The 22302-nt window shown below is 46.4% G+C and overlaps 1 protein-coding gene across 1 annotated transcript in view; it reads left to right on the top strand.

Annotated features, from left to right (window-relative positions):
• Nucleotides 1-22302, top strand: part of LOC116982590 (cadherin-8-like) — a 201581-nt gene that overhangs the window by 59676 nt on the left and 119603 nt on the right. Inside the window, exon 3 of the mRNA XM_033035865.1 lies at nt 14160-14454. Coding sequence (XP_032891756.1) covers nt 14160-14454 — 295 coding nt within the window. The remainder of the gene's footprint in view (nt 1-14159; nt 14455-22302) is intronic.

Here is a 22302-nt window from a genome sequence, read left to right as displayed (position 1 = left end):
GGTGATCGATGGTTGACATGGTCTCGGTGGCCCGAAGAGACTGTTTCCATGCTGTATCTTTCAATCAATTCAATCAATCAAAAGCATAAGTCTCAACAAGTAGAATTGAGTGTGTAGTGCTGAATATAATTGGTGGCCAACTATGACCATGTTTAATGCCTATGGTGGTATTATTCCCCAATCCATTCCACAGGGCATTACATAATTGTAACATGAATCCTTTGCCATTCATTGGCATAAGTGCAACGTTCCTGCAATCTCACAGCTACGGTATTAATTAAACCTCACAGATAGACACAAAGTGCTGGAGTAACTCAGTGGGTCAGGCAGCATCTCTGGAGAAAAAGGATGGCTGACATTCCGGGTTAGAACCCTTCTTCAGACTGAAAGTAGAGGTGGGGGAGAGGAGGGGGGGAATCGAGGTAGGACAAAGGCGGGAGAGGAGGAGAACTTCTTCAAAGTAGGCATACCCTCAGGAGATTTCACATTGCAGCAGACAATGATGTGTAGGAAGGAACTGCAGATGCCGGTTTGTACCCAAGATAGACACAAAGTGCTGGAATAACTCAGCAGGTCAGACAGCATCTCTGAAGGAAAAGGATAGGTGGCATTTCGGATAAGAACCATTCTTCAGACTAAAACTAGAGATAGGAAAAGGAGTTTAGACCCCTAAATTTAACCGCACTACTGGTGCTTTGAAGCGAAAAATGTGGATCTACATTTTACCATAGTACTAAGAGAATTACCGCACTGTGGAGTACAATTAATGATTACTGACCTTGATAATGGAGAGAGAGCCATCAGCCTTTGAAAAGACTTCTCCGACCATAATATGGACCCACTTCATATCCCACACAAACTCTGCATTGGGCCTGTCAATTAAGGCGTTTTGATTGATCAAAAAAGATACGAATAATGCGTCTGAAGAAGGGTCCTGACCTGAAATGTCACCTCTCCATGCCCGCCAGAGATGGAATGACCTGCTGAGTTATTCCAGCACCATGTGTTTTGTTCAAGATTCCAGCATCTGCAGTTCCTTTGAATCCCCATGCTAGAAATAGATGCCTTAAGCAGGGGTCCCAATCCAAAACATTGTCTGGACATTCCCTTCACAGATGCAGCCTGACCAGTTGAGTTCCTCCAGCACTTTGTGTTTTATGCAATATTCAAGCCTCTGCAGTTCCCTTGTATCTTCAAGGTAGTAATAGATGTCTTAAGCAAGGGTTCCAGCCTAAAATACTGTCTGTCCACTCCCTTCACAGAGGCTGCCTGATCTGCTGAGTTCCTCCAGCACTTTATGTTTTGCTCAAAATTCCAGCATCTGCACTTCCTTGCATCTGCACACCTTCCTACTCTTTTTATTCAGAGAACATTTTGTGATATAAACAGTCTTTTTGGCTGGTAAATTATGGGATTAGGAAAGGATCAATAGAAAAGCTTTTGGAAAACTGTTAAAAATGCATCGTTCATTCAGATCCCTTGCGGCAGTTTCAACAGGGAACACAAATGTTATATTGCATTCTGACCTCTTTTTCTTTGGCATGATCCAACTGGACTATCCATATAAATACATTGGCAGCAATAGGGAGCCAGTAAATGGGTTCCCTGTGGCAAGTGATTCACCTCAAGAGCTTTGCACCATCTAGAGAATGTAAATAGTGTCATAGAGTCACACAGTGTGTAAACAGGCCCTTCGGGCCAACTTGACCACGCCGACCAACACGTCCCATCTACACTAGTCCCACCTGCCTGCATTTGGCCCATATCCTGATAAACCTATTCTATCCATGTTCCTGTCTACAAAGATAGACACAAAATGCTGCAGTAACTCAGCGGGTTAGATAGTAACTCAGGAGAACATGGATACATGAAATGTCTGGTTGAGACCCTTCTTTTTAAGTGTTACAAGACTACCTGCCCCAACTACCTCCTTCAGTAGCTCGCTCCATAAACCCACCACCCTGTGTGCACAAAAGGTACCCCTCAGGTTTCTATTAAATTTCCCCCCCTCTCACTTTAAACCCATGTCCTCTGATTCTCGACTCCCCTACTCTGGGCAAGAGACACTGTACATTTTCCCAAACCTTTCCAATCACAATTTTGTACACCTAGAGTGTGCTTGAATTCTCAATGTGGGCGGGATTTGTGTGTTTCACCTATTCTCTGAATCTGGCTTTCACGTGGGGCTCAGTCAACTTCTTAATTACGGCTCAGAACAGGACAGCTAAGATCTCGTGGAGCAGTGGTGAAGTTCTCAAAATGTTTACTCAAGGCCCTAACATTTTAGTTTAGTTTTTGTTGCATGCTATCCAGTTACCAGAAAGACTATACTGCATATGATGACGTCCACATTGTATAGATACATGATAAAGTGAATACCGATTAGTGCAAGTCTGAAACATGTTGAGAGAACCCAAACTGCCTTTTTATATTTTCGCTACACAAATTATTACATGCAGATTTTATATATTTGAAATAATTAATTAGTGATCAATTTTAAACTTTCTGTTTCCTTGTAATTAGAAAACCTTTCTCCCATTTGGTTGTTAATGGGTGTCAAAAGTGACTCGTTATCAGTTTTATTGCCATCAGCCTGGTTTACAACCTCCACAAGGCTGTTTATCTTTACTCCAGCCTGCTATACCTTGTAATCTAAACACCTCCTAAAGCAATATATTGCCTCTCATAACAATTCCCTTCACTATGTTGGCCTCTTTACCCAAGAGTGTTTCAAATTTGCCTCTTTTTCTTATACTTTCCAGAATTTCCTATCTCACGGCAATTACCTGGATGAGTGTAGCCTCAACAACTCTCAAGAAGCTTGACGTTATTCAGTCATGGCTGGCTTTCCATCCACCACACCAAATATTAATTATCTTGACCATTAGGCAAATTCAATGCTAGCATTTATATCAATACTGAATACAAAAACAGAGATGTAATGCTGAGGCTCAATAAGGGGCTTTTCAGGCCGCATATGGAGCAATGTGAGCAAATTTGGGCCCCATATCTGAGGAAGAATATGTTGGCTCTGGAGAGGGTCCAGAGAAGGTTTACAAGAATGATTCCAGGAATGAGTGGGTTAGCATATGATGAGCGCTTGACAGCACTGGGCCTCTACAATACAATACAATAATACAATATTTATTCCATGTCATTTGAACCTCAGTGAGGCTCAAACGAAACTCCGTTTCCACAGCCATACAAACAAAGACGATCCCTACAAGACATACAAACAATTCAATTTGCACAAACATCCATCACAGTGAATCTCCTCCTCACTGTGATGGAAGGCAAAGTCTTTTCTCTCCCCTGCACAATTTCTCTCCCGATGTCGAAGCCCCAGGCGGGCGATGGTAAATCCCACGGCCATTTAAGGCCGCACCGGGCGATGTACAGCCCCGCTCCAGGTCCAAAAGTCACAAGTTGGAGTCCCCGGCAGGAGCTGGAATGTCCCGCGGCCATTAAAGCCGCGCCGGGTGATGTACGGCCCCGCTCCGGGTCGTTCCAACCCCGCAACACGGGCTGGAGAGGTTGCCGCTGCGGGTGCTCCGAAAAGCGGTCTCCACCCGGACCCGTCTGCAGCTGCAGCCTCCGAGCTCCGGAGTCGGGCTGCAACAGCGAGCCACCACCGCTCCCAACGCTCCGAGACCGACCAGCCCCACGATGGTGAGTAGTCCGCAAGCTCCACAACTGGAGCCCCAGGTCGTTCCGGTTGGAGGCTGCTCCACGGTGCTAGGCCCCAACGACAACGGAGACCTGACAGGAAAAAGGTCGGGTCTCCTGTGCAGGGAAGAGATTTTTTAAAGTTTCCCCCTCCCCCTCCCCCTCCCCCCCCCCCCCACATATATACATTTAAAACCAGTATTAAAAAACACGAACAACTACATTTAACTAGACAAAAAATTTAAAAAAGACAGACAGGCTGTAGGGGCCGCTGCAACAGTGAGTCATGCCGCCACAGGACTGCTCGTTGTAGTTTAGAAGGTTGAGGGGGGGTTCTCATTGAAACTTACAGAATAATGAAAGGCATAGATAGTGGATGTGGAAAGGGTGTTTCCACTGGTGGGAGAGTCTAGGACCAAAGGTCATTGCCTCAGAATTAAAGGGTGCTCTATTAGAAAGGAGGTGAGAAGGAACTTCTTTGGTCCGAGGATAGTTAATCTGTGGAACCTATTGCCACAGAGGGCTGTGGAGGCCAAGTCAGTGGCTGTTTTTAAGGCAGAGATAGACAAATTCTTGATTAGAACGGGTGTCAGAGGTTATGGGGAGAAGGCAGGAAAATGGGATTGGGAGGCAGAGATCAGCCATGATTGAATGGCGGAGTAAACCCGATGGGCTGAATGGCGAACTTGTGATTAGCTCTGTGCATGGGAATATGCCACATCTACAAATACATTGCAGTTTATTTGCCTTGGCTCCTCTTGCAACACCCCTCAAATATGCAATCCTCACCTGCCAAGAAGAACAGGGACAAAAGATAAATGGGAACACCACTTCCTCCAGCTTTTCTCCAAAGTTTTTAGTTTAGAGATACAGCGCGGAAACAGTTTCTTCAGCCTACCGACTCCGCGCCGACCAGTAATCACCCCGCATACCAACACTGTCCTGCACATTAGGGACAATTTACAATTTTACCGAAGTCAATTAACCTAAAAAATATGCACGTCTTTGGAATGTGGGAGGGAACCAGAGCACCCAGAGAAAACCCATGCGGACACAGGGAGAACGTAAAACTACGTACACATAGCACCCGTAGTTAAGATCGAACCCGGGCCTCTTGCACTGTATGCCAGCAACTCTACTGCTGCGCCACTGAGCTGGCCCGTTTACTGTGTTGGAAATATCCTGTCATTCCTTTATCTTTGCTGGTTGAAATTCTTGAAGTAACCTTGGGCAGCACGGTGATGCAATGGCAGAGTTGGTTAAGGGCCTGTCCCACGAGCATGTGACTGCATGCGGCAAGCTCGACCTAACGTGGTCGCTTGAGCCGTACGGCCTCGTGGGGCCGGTCCCACTTCGATCGCCGGAGTTGTGCGGAGCTGGTCCTGACATCGCGTGGGGCTCCGAAAAAGTGACACTGTCCACAAATTCTGCGTGGCAACGGCCTGCTGGCCCGCAGCTACATTGAGGCCGTACGCACCGCCTCGACGGGCGTGCGCAGCGTCTCGACGCCGTACATAGCGTCTTGACGCCGTGCGCAGCGTCTTGACGGCGTACGCCTAGCGCGAACTTCCCGCGGACTTCGCTCGAACTTCACGTCAACTCGTACGGGATCATTCGACCTCCGCGCGGTCCACGCTTCCGGTTTGGTCGCGCTCGCCGCATGCAGTTGCATGCTCGTGGGACAGGCCCTGTACGGGGATTACTCGACCTCCGCGCGGCCCCCGCTTCCGGTTTGGTCGCGCTTGCCGCATGCAGTCACATGCTCGTGGGACAGGCCCTTTACTTACAATGCCAGATACCTGTGTTCGATCCTGACCATGGGTACTGTCTGTATGGAGTCTGCACATTCTCCCCGAGGCCACGTGGGTGTTCTCCGGGTGCTCCAGTTTCCCCCCGCACTCCAAAGTCATACAGGTTTGTAGGACAATTGACTTCGGTCAAATTGTAAATTGTCCATAGTGTGTAGGATAGTGCTAGTTTAATCGCTGGTCATCGCTGGTTAGCATGGACTCGGTGGGCTGAAGTGCCTGTTTTCACGCTATATCTCTAAAGCCTCTAGCCAATAGATATGGAAAAACTTCCATGAGGAGTATATCAGACCAAGAATGTGAGCAGAACACAAAAGTGCAAGAGGAATTCAACAGATCAGGTAGCATCTGTAGAGGGAGTGGACAGACAAGGTTTTAGGTCAGAATGTTGCCTCATCATTCCCTCCACAGTGCTGCCTTATCCACTGAGTTTTCCGAACACTTTGTGTTTTGCTCCAGATTCCAGCAACGGCAGTGCCTTATGTCTCCACAACAAGAAGGTGATTCACAAACCTTTTCTCCAGGGTAATTGTTACGACTCCCAAATGCAGGTACTTCAAAGCCGCGTAACATAATTCAAAAACCAGGTTCTAGTTCAAAAATCTTTTAATTATTCAATGGAACACAAAACCCAAACCTGATTTAAACAACCCAGTCAGGGATATGGATGGACTACAAACAATTAAACAGTGCCTAAAGAGATATAACCCTGAACAAAATACACGAAAACACTAAGGTCAGCCCTTATCCGTCCCAATTCAATATTTGTTAACAAGTAATGGTGAAAGTACACAAAGTTCTATGCCATGTGGCCAAGCCTTCCTCAGCTCACACCAGCAAGCTGCTCACAAGTCAGGGTCTATGAAGAAGAGAGAGAATCCTGGGAAACTCTGGTATTTAAGCTTCAGATGAGTCACCCGTCACCTGACGCAGCTTGGCCAATCGGGTACAGGAGCCTTTAACCCCTTGATTCCAGACACAGCCACGAGGCCTGTACTCGGGAGAGAAACAGAGAAAGGTAAGTACATAGCATTCACCAGGGGGGGAGCGCCTAACACTCCCACCCAAAGATACTGAATAAGTTTCGGAAGAAGAGAGAAAAAAAACACCACCAAATCCAAGAAACTATTCAGGAGCTAAAACACTACTGGCGCGACAAGGCGTCAGCCAAGACATTATGCCACGGATATGCCTGACCTCCAGGTTGTAGTCTTGCAGCTGCAAACTCCAGCTCATTAACCGCCGGTTCTTTTTCTTCATACTCTGCAAAAATACCAAAGGATTATGATCCGTGAGTACGATGACAGGGACATTCGAGGAGCCAACATAAACCTCGAAATGATTCAGAGACATTAAAATAGCAACGGGCTTCTTTCTCAATGGTGGAGTACCACTTCTGATGACGATTAAACTTCTTAGAGAAGTACGAAACTGGATGCTCCACCCCATCTGAATCATCCTGTAGAAGAACTCCACCAACCCCACGATCACTAGCATCCACTGCCAGCTTAAATGGACGCTCAAAATCAGGTGCCGCAAGCACAGGTGCGCGCACCAGAAGACTTTTAGTATGATCAAAGGCTTGTTGACACTCTGCGGACCACACAAAAACTACCTTCGGACTCAGCAAATCCGTCAAAGGGGCAGCCACCGCAGAGAAGTTTGGACAGAATCCTCTATAGTACCCAACCATAGCCAGATACCTACGGAGTTTAGTCCTAGAGGTTGGAGCAGGAAATGCGACAATATGCCCCACCTTTTCCTCGAGAGTGTGAACCTGACCCCGGCCCACCACCTTACCCAGATACCTTACCGTGGCCTGGCCAAACTCACACTTCCCCAGATTGATCGTTAGGTTTGCCTCCGCTAGACGATGAAATACCTCCTTCAGATGACCGATGCGTTCGATCCATGACCTGGAGCACACAACCAAATCATCAAGGTATGCCTCACAGAAGGACAAACCAGACAATACAATGTTCACCAACCGTTGGAAGGTTGCCGGCGCATTGCGCATCCCAAATGCCATTACCGTGTACTGAAGAAAGTCATCAGGCGTAACGAACGCAGAGATCTCCCTCACCCGCCTAGTCAAAGGGACTTGCCAATAGCCTTTTAACAAGTCCAACTTAGACACAAAAGATGCACTTCCCACACGATCCACGCAATCCTCCATCTGTGGAAGAGGATAGCAATCCGGCTTAGTGACAGCATTCACTTTCCGAAAGTCAGTGCAAAACCTGTCCTCCGCATCATAGCCAGTAGACACGGAGAACTCCACGGACTACAACTAGGTTCAGCAATGCCATGCCGCCGCATATAGTCAACTTGACTCCTTAGACGGTGACGCTTGTCAGGGTTGACCCGATACGGATGCTGTTTAATTGGCGCAGCACCGGCCACGTCAATGTCATGCTGCAGCACAGACGTCTGAGAAGGCACATCCGAGAACAGTGACCCATTTGACTCTACCAAAGCAAGCAGATCACCCCGCTGACTTTCAGTCAAATGAGACATCCGCAAGGGAAGCGACTCCAAAGCCTCGGAATTACTCAGCTTTCCCTGCGTCACTGCCACAGACAACCGTGCCTCACCCACATCACCACCCGTGTCAGGGGGCAGCACCACTGCAGCCAAAACAGGCTTAGACGAAACCGAAGGACACAGCTCCCTCCCCATCAACCTCCACAGGCTCCTGCTCATGGTACTGCTTCAGCATGTTGACATGACAGAGCTGAGTCTTACGCCTCCGATCAGGGGTACCAATAACGTAATCCCTCTCACCAACCTTCTTAACCACCTGATAGGGACCGCTATACCGAGCCTGCAGACTGGAACCTGGAAAAGGCAACAACACCAGGACCTTGGCACCTGGAGAAAAATTCCTACTAGAAGCCTTCCTGTCGAACCAGTCCTTCATCCTAGACTGAGCAGAGGCAAGATTACCCATTGCCAGTTTGCATGCCCTCCTCAGTCTAGACCAAAAAGTACAGACGTGGTCTAAAATACTACGTTTTGTATCCTCCTGCAACCATTTCTCCTTCAGGACCCTCAACGGACCACGTACAGTATGCGCGAACACCAGGTCAGCAGGACTGAACCCTAAAGACTCCTGCATGACCTCACGCACCGCAAACATAACTAGATGAACCCCCTCATCCGAGTCTTTTTCAAACTCCAGGCAGTAAGTCCTCAACATAGATTTCAAAGTCTGGTGAAACCTCTCGAGAGCTCCCTGGCTCTCAGGATGATACGCACTGGAGTAACAATGCTTAATATCTAACAACTTCATTACCCGACCAAAAACCTTCGACATGAAGTTGGAACCTTGGTCACTCGGCACAACCTTGGGCAAACCGAACAACGAAAAAAACTTAGTGAGAGACTTCACAATGGTAGGGGCAGTAATTCTACGCAAAGGGACCACCTCCGGAAAGCGGGTAGATGCACACATAATTGTCAATAAAAACTTATTGCCCACCCTTGTCCGAGGTAGAGGACCCACACAATCAACTAGAATCCGCTCAAACGGCTCACCGACCACAGGGATTGGATATAAAGGCGCAGGAACAATCGATTGGTTCGGCTTTCCTGCCACCTGGCAAATGTGACAACACCTGCACTGCTGTTTCACGTCCTTTTTCAACCCTGGCCCAAAAAAATTCCGTAAGATACGGTCATACGTCTTATTGACCCCCAAATGTCCACCCAGAGGACCATCATGAGCCAAACAGAGTATCTCGTCCCTATACCGACGAGGTATCACAATCTGATCAACCACGCTCCAATCATCATGCCCAGATATATCCAAGGGAGACCACTTTCGCATCAGTAAGCCCTCCCTTAGAAAATACCCCTTTGCTGTGGAATCCATATCCCCCTCAGGCACCGCGCAGTCGAACAGATCAGATAAACCTGGATCACTCTTTTGCTCCTCAACCAGCCGGTCATGTGACAGCGACACCGGCCCATTTCCAGACACTACCCCATCTTGAGATGTAGAAACACCCTTCACAACACAGGATCTATCATCCTGATCCCCAAAAATGCCCTCACTCAGGTCCACTACATCCTCAAACTTCGCCTGGCTCTTAGCCATAGCCCTCATGACAGCACAAGCTGCGAAGACCCTCGGATGCTGCATAGCCAATCTATCAGGACTCTGCACCATCGGAACAGCCGTCACCTCAGGAGTAACTAAAACTCTACCTCCTGCCAAGTCATTCCCCAAAATCACAGAAACTCCCTCAACGGGAAAACACGGCCGTAACCCAACAGTCACCCGGCCTGAAACCAACTCGGACTCGAGACTCACGGTATGCAAAGGCACTACCATGTCATCCATCCCGAATCCTACCACTGGGACACTTGACCCAACCGATGATTCCCCAGAAAACGGCAGTACACTATCCAATATAAAGGACTGAGTAGCACCAGTATCACGCAAGATGGATACTGGAACTCTATCACCCCCATCCTCCAGAGAAACAAAACCATTCATGATGTATTGTGGTTGTATTGTACTGTATTGTATCTGTCTGAGAGCGAACCAAGACACATTCCTATCAACTTGTTGACATGGCAATAAACTTCTTGAATCTTGAACGCAGAATAATTCCTACACTCATCAGACTCAGGCACCTCAGGTACGACAGGTGCCTTCTGTGTTCCCACCAAAGCCACAGGCTTTGCATTTTTCTGCTTCAGAACGGGACACGACTTTAACATGTGCCCTCTCCCTCTACAATAGTAGCACACAGGACCTTCCTTAGTCCTCAAATTTCCGTCAACCTTATCAGCTCGGACCTCCCCCTGTATCAACGTGCTGCCATTTGCAGGCACAGAAACAACTTTGACACTGCCACCGGCGACACCACCACGATCAACCGGCCGTGCACCAAAACTATAGGATCGCCCAACAAAATCAGTTTTATGAGTCAATACATACTCATCTGCCTTAGACACCTCATTCACCTTCTGCTCATTAAGGTAAGTAGTAACCCTCTCAGGGAGACAGTTCTTAAAGTCTTCCATAATCATCAAGGCCCGCAGTTGCCCAATATCCTTCACTCCTTGAGAAGCGCACCACCTGTCAAAAAGTGCCTCCTTCTCTCTAGCAAACTCCACATAAGTCTGACTATCAAACTTCCTAAAGTGCCGGAATTTCTGCCGGTACGCCTCTGGAACTAATTCATAAGCCCTTAATACTGTAGACTTCACACACTCATAATCCAGACTGCTTTCAACAGACAAAGACGAGTACACCTCCCGTGCTTTACCCACAAGGACACACTGCAATAGCAAGGTCCACACGTCTCTAGGCCACTTCAAGGACAAAGCCACCCATTCAAACACTGTGAAAAACTTGTCCACATCCTTCTCACTAAACGGGGGAACCAGGCAGATGTTCTTGCTCATATCAAACTCCCGTTCCCTAGAAGAAACCCGGGAGGCATCCAATTCCTTCTCCCGCAGCCTAATCTCTGCCCTCTTGGTTTCCTCCTCAGCCATTGCCAGCTCTAACTCCTTCAACCTAATGACTGCCTCCATGTCCTGACCAGGCTGAACAGAAGGTGGGGGACTGTCTGCACAGCCAGGCAAAACCCCACCCTCCAACAACGCAGCCCACAACATCGATTTAATGGACTGTTTCTTTGAATGCTTGTCAATAGGCACATCATAGTTCTCTGCCAGCAAAATCAAATGCCCCTTCGTACATCTATCAAACAATTCCCGACTAGGAGCCTCAACAAAGTCTTGCACCTTAAATTCCATATCAAATGTAGCACCAAACCACCAGCTAAACTCTGGGCACAAATGCTACCACAAACAGGGAAGATAACATTCCCTCACACACACAGACTTCCTCAGTCACCAGAAGCCTACCAAAAAAAACCCCCAAAAACGTCTAGGGTCCTCACAGCTTAGGACGAGCACCCATTTTGTTACGACTCCCAAATGCAGGTGTAACATAATTCAAAAACCAGGTTCAAGTTCAAAAATCTTTTAATTATTCAATGGAACACAAAACCCAAACCTGATTTAAACAACCCAGTCAGGGATATGGATGGACTGACAAACAATTAAACAGTGCTGCAGCCAGCCACGTAATGGACCGTCGAACCAGAGACTCTAAAACCTGCCTAAAGAGATATAACCCTGAAACAAAATACACGAAAACACTAAGGTCAGCCCTTATCCGTCCCAATTCAATATTTGTTAACAAGTAATGGTGAAAGTACACAAAGTTCTATGCCATGTGGCCAGGCCTTCCTCAGCTCACACCAGCAGGCTGCTCACAAGTCAGGGTCTACGAAGAAGAGAGAGAATCCTGGGAAACTCTGGTATTTAAGCTTCAGATGAGTCACCCGTCACCTGATGCAGCTTGGCCAATCGGGTACAGGAGCCTTTAACCCCTTGATTCCAGACTCACAGCCACGAGGCCTGTACTCGGGAGAGAAACAGAGAAAGGTAAGTACATAGCATTCACCAGGGGGGGGGGAGCGCCTAACAGTAATTTAGGATGGCCAATAAATCCTGCACCAGTCAGCAGTGCCCAGATCCTCAATGTCCATAAATAAAACAAACAAGTGCATGGCATATTCTGTGCGTGGAAAAAGTATAAAAGAAGGGAAATAATGGTGCGGTTATATAAATCTTTGGTTTGGCCGCGTTTGGATTTTTGTTCGGGTTATTCCATTACAGGAAGGATGTGGAAGCTTTGAAGAAAGTACAGCAGAGGTTCACCAGATGCTGCTTGGATTAGATTGGATACATTTGCATTGCTTTCTGCAGTGTGGAACACTGAGGGATTGCCTGATAGAAGGCTATAACATTATGAGAGACATAGACAGTGTAGTCAGAATCTTTATCCCAGGGTGGAAATGTCAAAGACTAGAGGGTATAACTTTAAAGGGGCAACATTTAAAGATGTGCAAGGTTGAATTATTTTACACAGTGAGTGGTGGGTGCCTGGAACACGCTGCCAAGGGTGGTGGAGGAGGCAGTTACAGTAATGTAGGACAAGTGACACATGGACAAGTAGGAAATGGAGGGATGTAGACCACATACCAGCAGATGGGACTAGTATAATTGGAAACCGGGTGGCGCCAGCAATGACTGCCTCGCCAACCGTCTGTCTGTCTTTTCCTTCTTTGTGTTTTAATTGTATGTGTTAAATGTATGTTTAGTGTTCTTTAACTTGTTTTATGTGGAGGTAGGAGGGGGGTTGGTGGGAGATGGGGATGGGGGGGATGGTGGGGAAAACCTTTTCAAATCTCTTATCTCAACTGAGATGGAATTTTTTTCCGTATCCTATCTCCGTCCGCACTGCAGCCTAACATCAAGGGGTTGCCGACCTTTGCTGGAGGCTGATTTTGAGAGCTCCACCACAGGAGCCTACGGAACTTTAACATCACGGAGCTCGCGATCCCTTTGCTAGGGATCGACCTTGGAGCTCCAACCGTCGGTGCTTGCAGACTTAACATCACGGAGCTCACGGTCTCTGGTCAGAGACCAACTTCAGGAACTCCAAGCCTCGGGAGTTTTGACCGCCCCAACGCGGGAATTTTAATTGCCCCGATGCGGGGATGTCGACCACCGGCTGCGGGAGCATCGATCGCCCCGACTGATGGTTCAACTGCTGCGACCATGGGAGAATAAAGAGGAAGAAGATTGGACTTTTTTGCCTTCCATCAGAGTGAGGAATGTGGGGAATCTGCTGTGGTGGATGTTTATGTTAACTTTTATGTAGTTGTGTGTCTTGGTGCCTTTTTTTCATTTGGCTGTATGGTAATGCACCTATCACTGTACCTTAATTGCTACGTGACAATAAAAGACCTTTGAAACCTTTGAAGACTAACTTAGAAGAGTGAAATGAACAGGCAATGTTTTGCAAAGAGACCTTTCTTCTAAACACTCCCTGTCTTGTTTCTGTTGATTAATGCTGGTTTCCTCGAGCAGTTTGTTTTTTGGTCAAAATTCCAGCATCTGCAGTCTCTTGTGTCTCGGCACGGTCTCGGTGGGCCATAGGGCCTGATTCCACACTGTATTTCTAAACTAAACTAAATTAATTGTCATAAGGAAGGATAGAAACTAGTAACTGCAGATGCTGATTTACATAAAAGGACACAAAACGCTGGAGTAAATGCTGTACGAGGTAATTCAAGAGTTCTCCCGAGATTCCCCTGATTCAAAATCGGAGAATTACGGTAATAGCCGTTCATAGGTCTCTCGTGGACATTTTTCACAGTGCTGAACAAAATTCACGAGTTACCGCGTTTCCTGAGTATCTGCCGTTAGCATAATGAGCCGCTACGAAACATCCATGAGCTCCGACGTAGCCGCTATGTACATTCTACGTAATTACCACGAGTTTGATTTTTTTTAAACTCGTGAGAGCTCTTGAATTACCTCGTATAGTGGGACAGGCCCTTAAATCAACAGGTCAGGTAGCATCTCTGGAGTACATGGATAGCATTGTGGATGGGTCGATTATAATCATGTATTGCCTTTCCATGACTGGATAGCACACAAGAAAAGCTTTTCATTGTACTTCGGTACACGGGACAATAAAATAAAATAAACTAGGTGATGTTTTGAGTCGGGAGCCTTCTTCAGACTGAATAAAACGGTATTGAGAAAATATTGACCTTGTTCACTATTCTTCTGCATTTCCCTTCCCAGCTACATACGGATCTTGACCCAGCGAATAGGAATATAAAGTATATCCTGTCGGGAGAGGGAGCGGGGACAATCTTCATGATCAATGACTTGACGGGAGACATCCATGCCATGAAGAGACTTGACCGGGAGGAGAAAGCTGAGTACACGCTCACTGCACAGGCCCTCGACCGAGAGACAGATAACCCCCTGGAACCCCCGTCCGAGTTCATTATCAAGGTTCAGGATATTAATGACAACGCGCCAGAATTTTCCGATGAGCCTTACCACGCCACAGTGCCGGAGATGTCTCCCGTGGGTAAGTACGCACTCACCGTGCCACCTTTATCATCATTCATTGCCTCCTGGTGCCAGAGACACAGGTTCAACCCCGACCTCGGGTGATGTCTGTGTGTGTGTGTGTGTGTGTGTGAGTGTGTGTGCGTGTTCGTGTGTGTGTGTGTGTGTGTGTGTGTGTGTGTGTGTGTGTGTGTGTGTGTGTGTGTGTGTGTGTGTGTGTGTGTGTGTGTGTGTGTTCTCCCTGTGATCCCATTGGTTTCCTACGGGGGCACTGGTTTCATCCCACATCCCAAAGACCAGTGGGTTTGCGGATTAGTTTAGAGGTACAGCTTGGAAGCAGGCCTTTTTGCGCACAGAGTGCATGCTGACCATTGATCACCATTTCACTCTAATTCTATGGTATCCCACTTTCTCATCCATTCCATACACCATAAGGGCAATTTTACAGAGGTCAATTAAACAAGTTTATTTTAATTTGCACAATTACGGTGAGGTTCAGATGTCATCAAATGTCTTGCTTGCAGCAGCATCTCAGGCACAGACAAACACACTAGAACAATTGTTACACTAACATTTTATGGAAAATGGCCTGCAAAAATCAAGGCACTGGAAAAACAAAAGAACTTTGCAATAAAAAAATAGCATAGACAAGTGAGGCAATAGTGTTTTATTGTCGTATGTCTTGAAACGGAACAATGAAATTGTTATTTGCTGCAGTACCATAGAAATGTAAATTGTATCCTCTAAACATAATATTCTACACTTTGTTTTCAGTCCTAAACAAAACAACCAAAGAGATGGTCTGCATTTCAACTCATTGATTCAAAATGCTGACCATTCATTGCCCCCCCCCCCCCCCCCCCCCCCCCCCCCCCCCCACCCACAGATGCTGCCTGACTTGCTGAGTTCCCAGAATATGTGGAAACAAGGAACTGCAGATGCTGGTTTATACCAAAGATGAATACAAAGTGCTGGAGTAACTCAGCAGGTCAGGCAGCATCCCTGGAGAAAAAAGGATGGTTGATGTATTGTGCCAAGACCCTTCTTCAGTTCCTGCACCATCCAGTCTGCAGAAGGGTGCCGTCCCGAAGTGTCACGCAACTTTTTTCTCCAGAGATGCTGCCTGACCCGCTGAGTTACTCAGGCATGTTCTGTCTATCTTTGGGTTCTTCTAGCTGTTTGTTTTTTCTTTACTTCAGGTCCCAGCATCGACAGTCTCTTGTGTATCCAGCTGTAAGACAGTTTGGATTTAGGATGCAATTTTGGTTCTAATTACTGATTATCAGTATGTCAATATGGCGAGAGGTGCTAAATAGAAAACATTCAAGTGCTAAATGGGTACAATGTTCTTGCAGCAGTTGTTGAGCGACTCATGTTCACCTCCTGAGGCGAGGGCAGATGCTGGTGGCACATGGTAGGATATCTTAGGTCTCCTCCATTGCCAGAGTGAGTAAAAACGTAATTGGAGGAACAGCATGTCATATTTCGCTTGGGTAGCTTACAACCCAACGGTATGAATATTGATTTCTCTAACTTCAGGTAGCCCCGGCATTCTTTCTCTCTCTATCCCTCCCAGACCCAAGTCGCATTAGCTTCTCATTTTCACTCAACAAACAGCTAACAATGGCCTGTTTCCTTTATCATCATTCCATTTTTTGCATATCTTTCATTCATTGTTCTTTATCTCTCCACATCACCGTCTGTATCTCTCATTTCCCTAGTCCCTAACCAGTCTGAAGGGTCTCGACCCGAAACGTCACCCATTCCTTCTCTCCAGAGATACTGCCTGTCCCGCTGAGTTACTCCAGCGTTTTGTGTCTGTCTTTGGCTCGAGGATGAGGTGGGAACATGGTGGGATGGTTCAGAGATGAGGTGGGAACATGCTTTAATGGTTCAGGGATGAGGTAGGCAAGTGGACAGGTTCTTGGAGATATAAGGAACTATAGATGCTGGAATCTTGATCAAAACCATGCCTTGGTGGAACTCAGCGGGTCAGGCAGCTTTTGTGGAGGATATAGACAGACGACGTTTTGCGTTGGGACCCTTCTTGCAACCCAACGGTATGAACACTGTATTCACCGATTTTTAAGTAGTGTCCCTGCTGCCCCACTCTCTTTCAATTGCCCCCTTATTGTGTAGCCATTTCTCCCACCATCTTGCTCCTTCACCCCACAACCCCCCTGGCCCCTCCCCTCCCCTCACTGCCCATTTCCAACTATATCCCACCATCTAGCTTTACACTTTACTCCACCTCTTCTCTCCTAATCTGACACCCTTTGGTCTCCTTTCCATCTCTAGCCTTTGTCACTTACTCCACCCATCTGCCAATACATGCTTCACCTGTATCCACCTATCACTTGCCAGACTTTGTCCCGCTCCACCTCTATCTCTTTGCCAGCGTTCTTCCCCCCCCCCCCCCCCTCCAACACTACAATCAATCCGAAGTAGGGTCCCGACCTGATACGTTGTCTATCTATTCACTGTGCAGATGCTGCCTGACCCACTGAGTCTTCCAGCACTATTTTTTTGACGTACAGGTTTGTAGGTAAATTGACCTTGGTAAATTTGTAAAAATTGTCCCCAGTGTGTAGGATAGTGCTAGTGTATGGGGGTGATCGATCTCTCGGTGAGCCGAAGGGCCTGCTTTGATGCAGTCTAAAGTCTAAAGTAAACTTCACTCTGCGTGTTTGCTTTGGGGTGGATGTTGTAAAACTTGCAGTTCTTTACTGATTTACTTACTTGCCAGCATTGCCCTGGATAGAAAGAGATCCACTGGCTGTAAATATTGACTGTACATTTGCTACCCTTGCAAAAATCATTCGGGTAATACTTTTTACTCATTTTTAACCTTCCTCTAAAATGATTGCAGACAGATGCTCCAGCCTGTGGATTTTTGTCTTTAAATATTTACTACAATTGCAACCCACAGCTCCTCGGCGAGGACCTCCTGCAGTGTAGGAAGACAACTATTTCAAGCACATATAAAGGGTGGTTACATCTGGTTCTTAATTCCCCTACTGTGGGCAAAAGGTTGTGCGTTTATCTGATCTATCTCTTTCTCTTTCATATTTTCTTCATATCTCCGCTCTTTCACCTCTCATTTTATCCTGCTTCATTCCAGCATTGCTGACTGTGCCTGCAGCTACATAGACGCCTACAATTGCCATTCCATCCTAACGCCTACAATTTCCTTCTAATCCTCTCTGTTTCTCACTCCTCCGTTACACCAACCTTTCACACCTATCTTCTCTACTGCTTTGACGCAGCATCAGTTATTTTGCCTGATAGTGTTACTGGAAAGCACTTTGATGCATTTTGCTCCTTTAATAGCATTAAATAATGTATGATCTTTATTTACCTTATCTTTCTATCTCTCTTTCTTTCTCATTCTTCTTCTCACACTAATTACCCAATTTTCACTCCCTCTGACCCTCCTCTCCATTTGTCTTTCTCTTCCTTCATTTCTGTCTCTTCACTTTTCTTTGTTTCTGCCTCTCTCTACATGTGTTTCTCTGACTCGTTCTTAATTTCTCTCTCTTTTTCTAGCCTTCTGTTTCTCTGCAGCTCTCCTCACTATTTCTGTCCCTGTCTTTTACACTTTCTATGTCTTTCTCTCTAATTCTCCCTTTCTCATTATCCCAAAAATGTACATATTTCGCATTCTCTCCCTCTCTGCCTCAATTTCTCTGCTTCGCTGTGTATCTATTTCTCTGCCTCTGTCACTCTCAATGTTTCTTCCTCTTTCAAACCCTCCATCTCTCTCTGTCTCTCCATTTGTCAACCTCTTAATCTCTTTATCAATGTTGTATTCTCTTTCTTGTTCTCTCTCTCTCTTTCTCTATCCCATTATGTTTACACTTTTACTCTCTCTCTCTCTCTCTCTCTCTCTCTCTCTCTCTCTCTCTCTCTCTCTCTCTCTCTCTCTCTCTCTCTCTCTCTCTCTCTCTCTCTCTCTCTCTCTCTCTCTCTCTCTCTCTCTCATCTCTCTCTCTCTCATCTCTCCCCTCATTCCTCTCCTCTCTCTCCTCTCTCCTCTCTCTCTCGTCTCTCTCTCACCGCTCTCTCTCTCCCTCACTCTCTCCCCTCTCCTCGCCTCGTCTCTCCCCCTCTCCTCTCTCCCCCTCCCTCTCTCCCCCTCTCCTCTCTCCCCTCCTCCCTCTCTCCCCCTCCCTCTCTCCCTCACCCCTCTCCCCCTCTCCCCCCCTCCCTCTCTCTCCCCCTCCCCTCTCCTCCCTCCTCTCTCCCCCTCCCTCTTCACTCCCCCCTCCCTCCCTCTCTCGCTCCCCCTCCCCTCTCTCCCCCTCTCAGGCCCCCCTCGCCTCTCTACTCCACCCCCTCCCTGCTCTCTCCTTCCCTCCCTCCTCTCCCCCCCCCCGCTCTCTCTCCCCCTCTCTCTCTCCCCCTCTCTCTCTCCCCCTCTCTCTCTCTTTTCAGCACAGGCCTGTTGTACTGAACGCAGTGCCAATTAAAATGGCCCAGGGCTTGTTACAATGCTTCATCGCATGAGCACTATTGTGCATTTAATGTATGATGCACGGCACCCAAAATCACAGAGGAAATCAAGAGCAGTGAGAACATGAAGGAGGATGATTAGGACAGATTCTCCAGTAAGGGTTGCCTACAACAACACATTCTCTGTGACTTTTATGTGAATGGTGTATGTGAACAAATTAAAATCATTAAACGGTCAATATTTAATGAAGTTTCTAACCTTGTATCGGATGCATCGTACGCTGTAAGACATTGAAGGTTCCTGAGTGCTCAACGCACAATGCCCAGGCTGCTGCCTATGCTGATGAAAAGGCCAAACTTCCTTGTGAAGCATCTTGCCTTCTATTTTCACAAGGCCTGGCTTGACATGGACAAAGCTGCCAGTTCCAAAGAGGCGCTGAATACATTGTGATTCTTAGCTGAGATTATCGTGAGCACAGTCCATTCGATTGGTGGCTAAATTGATCGATGCTGACAACAAGAAAGGGGTAGCTCTAGGGGATAATCCGGCCAGTTTTAAAGCATGCCACACTCCTCCATATTATTTTCCTCCCAATTGTTAAAGTATTTATTTTATTGCTGAAGTGTGCATTTGTCTGTGTTCCCACCATCACAATCTTTCTGTCCTTCATGTCTATTCTGTGTTTAGTTTAGTTTAGCTATAGGGAGAGATTGAGATACAGCATATGATCAAGCCCTTCATTCCATCAAGTCTACGATGACCATCGCTCACCCATTCACTTTAATTCTATGTTATCCGGCGTTTGCATTCACTCCCAACACACTAGGGACAATATTCAGAGGACCAATTAATCTACAAACCCGCACGTCTTTGGGATGTGGGAGGAAACCAGATTACCCGGAGGAAACCCACATGGTCACAGGGAGAGTGTGCAAACTCCTGCACAGGCAGCACCTAAGGTCGGGGTTGAACCTGGGTCTCTGAATGTTTGAAACTGCCTCATTCTCCATTTTCATAGAGTCATAGTCTTATAGCGTGGAAACATGTCCTTCGTCCCAACTTGCCCACACCAGCCAAAATCTACACCAGTCTGACCTGCCTGCATTTGGCCCATATCCCTCTAAACTTGTCCTATACATTTACCTCTCTAAATATTTTTTAAACGTTGCGATAGTGCCTGCCTCAACTACCTCCATCGGCAGCTCGTTCCATACATCTACCACATTTTGCGTGAAAAAGTTATCCCTCAAGTTCCTTTGAAATCTTTCCCCCCTCACCTTAAACTCTCCTCTGGTTCTCAATTCCCCCACTCTGGGCAAGAGACAGTGCATGCACTCGATCTAATCCTCTCATGATTTTGTACAAAGACATAGATCACCCCAAATCCTCCTGTGCTCTGAGGAATAGACTCCTAGTCTGCTCAACCTCTCCCTGTAGCTCAGGTCCTTGAGTCCTGGCAACATCCTAATAAATCTTCTCAGTACTCTTTCCAGGTTGACAACATCTTTCCGATAACATGGTGCCCAAAACTGAACACAATGCTTTAAAAAGCAGCCTCACCAATGTCTTATCCAACTGTGCAACATGATCTCCCAACTTCTATACTCAACGCTCTGTCTGATGAAGGCTAGTGTGCCAAAAGCCTTTTTGCCCAGCCTATCTACCTGTGATGACACTTTCAATGAACTGTGTGCGTGTACTCCTAGATACCTTTGCTTTGCAACACTCCCCAGAGCCCTACCATTCTTTATTGAATCTCTCTATTGAACTATCTCTCTTTGAATACCATGGGATCTAACCTTCCAGAGCAGCCTACCATGTGGAACCTTGTCAATTCCAAATGCCTTATTAAAATCCATGTATACAACATTAGCGACTCTGCCTTCATCGACCTTTTTGGTCACATCCTCAGAAAAATCAAATTCCTGAATTCTTATCCACATATTTTTTTCCTTTGGCCTTAACGATTCAAATTGAGTCCTTGAAGCTTTAACCATCCCACCACTATGTTCTAATATGTATCACGCCCTCACAAGACCCTCCATCTTAAACCTTTCATCCCTTTGTTCAAATCTCTCTATTGTCTTGCACTTTGTATCTCTGTAATCTCCATCTGCCCCAGTACCTTCCAAGTTACAGGGCGGCACAGTGCACAGCAGTAGTATTACAGCACCAGAGACCTGTATTTGATCCTGACTACAGGTGCTGTCTGCGCAGAGTTTGCACATTCTCTCCGTGGCTGTGTGGGGTTTATCTGGCTGTTCTGGTTTCCTCCCGCACTCCAAAGACATGCAGGTTTGTATTCTGTAAAATTGTCCCCTAGTGTGTAGGATGTGAAAATGGTGTAATATAGCACGAGTGTACAGGTGATGGTTGGTCAGCATGGGCTGCAGGGCCTGTCCACACTGTGTCTTTAAAACAAATACTAAAAACGTAGCTGTATTCCTCTCATCCTAGCCTTTTGTAACTTTGTCAGTGCCAAAACGTGGCTAGGTGAGGTCTGTAACATGATTTTATCTGGTTGAATGCAAAACAAACCATTTCACAGTACCTAGAAGAAATTAGTTACCTTTACCATTGATGGCTGTGACTTCTATTGTCAAATTCCCACATTCTGGAATTCCTTCCCAAAATTTATTTTCCTCTCTGCCTCTCTCTCTCCTGTTTCAAGTTGAAGTTAATCATCATTTAATCATCATTCCAAATGTTATTTTATTTAGGTCAACATCATTATTTTTGTTGGATACCACACCTTTGATGCACCTCAACATGTGATATACAAATTAAAATTGTTTGAAATTTAAAATTGAATGAGCTGACATAATTGAGCCTGTGATTGGAAGCAATTAGATTTAATTGTTTAGAAACTATTAAATAAAAGCAATTTGCACAAAAATGCAAATAGAGTTATAAAGCCCAGAAACAGGTCCTTTGGTCCAACTCATCCGCATTAACTAAAATGCCCCTTTAAGTGCGTAGGAGGAACTGGAGATGCTGCTTTTGACTGAAGATAGACACAAAATGCTGGAGTAACTCAGCGGGTCAGGCAGCATTTCTGGAGAAAAGAAATAGGTGACGTTTCAGGTTAAGACCCTTCTTCAGTGTGAGGAAGGATCTTGACCTGAAATGTCACCAGTTCCTTTTCTCCAGAGATGCTGCCGTTGAGTTACTCCAGCAATTTGTGTCTATGCCTCTCTAAGTCCCATTTACCCGCATTTGTAGCTGCCTCAACCATTTCCTCAGACAGCTCGTTCCATATACCTCCCACCTTCTGTGTAAGAAATTTGCCCTTCAGGTTTTGAGTAAATCTTTCCCCTCGCCATAAAGCAGTGCCTCTGGTGCTTGATTCTCCAAATTGGATTAATGAAAAGTAATATATTTTGAAAGTAATACATGTAACTAATGTAAGCTAAC

This window comes from Amblyraja radiata, chromosome 17 (genome assembly GCF_010909765.2).
Source record: "Amblyraja radiata isolate CabotCenter1 chromosome 17, sAmbRad1.1.pri, whole genome shotgun sequence".
NCBI lineage: Eukaryota > Metazoa > Chordata > Chondrichthyes > Rajiformes > Rajidae > Amblyraja > Amblyraja radiata.
Note: the sequence above shows the minus strand (reverse complement) of the source record. Positions and strands in the feature narration are given on the sequence as shown.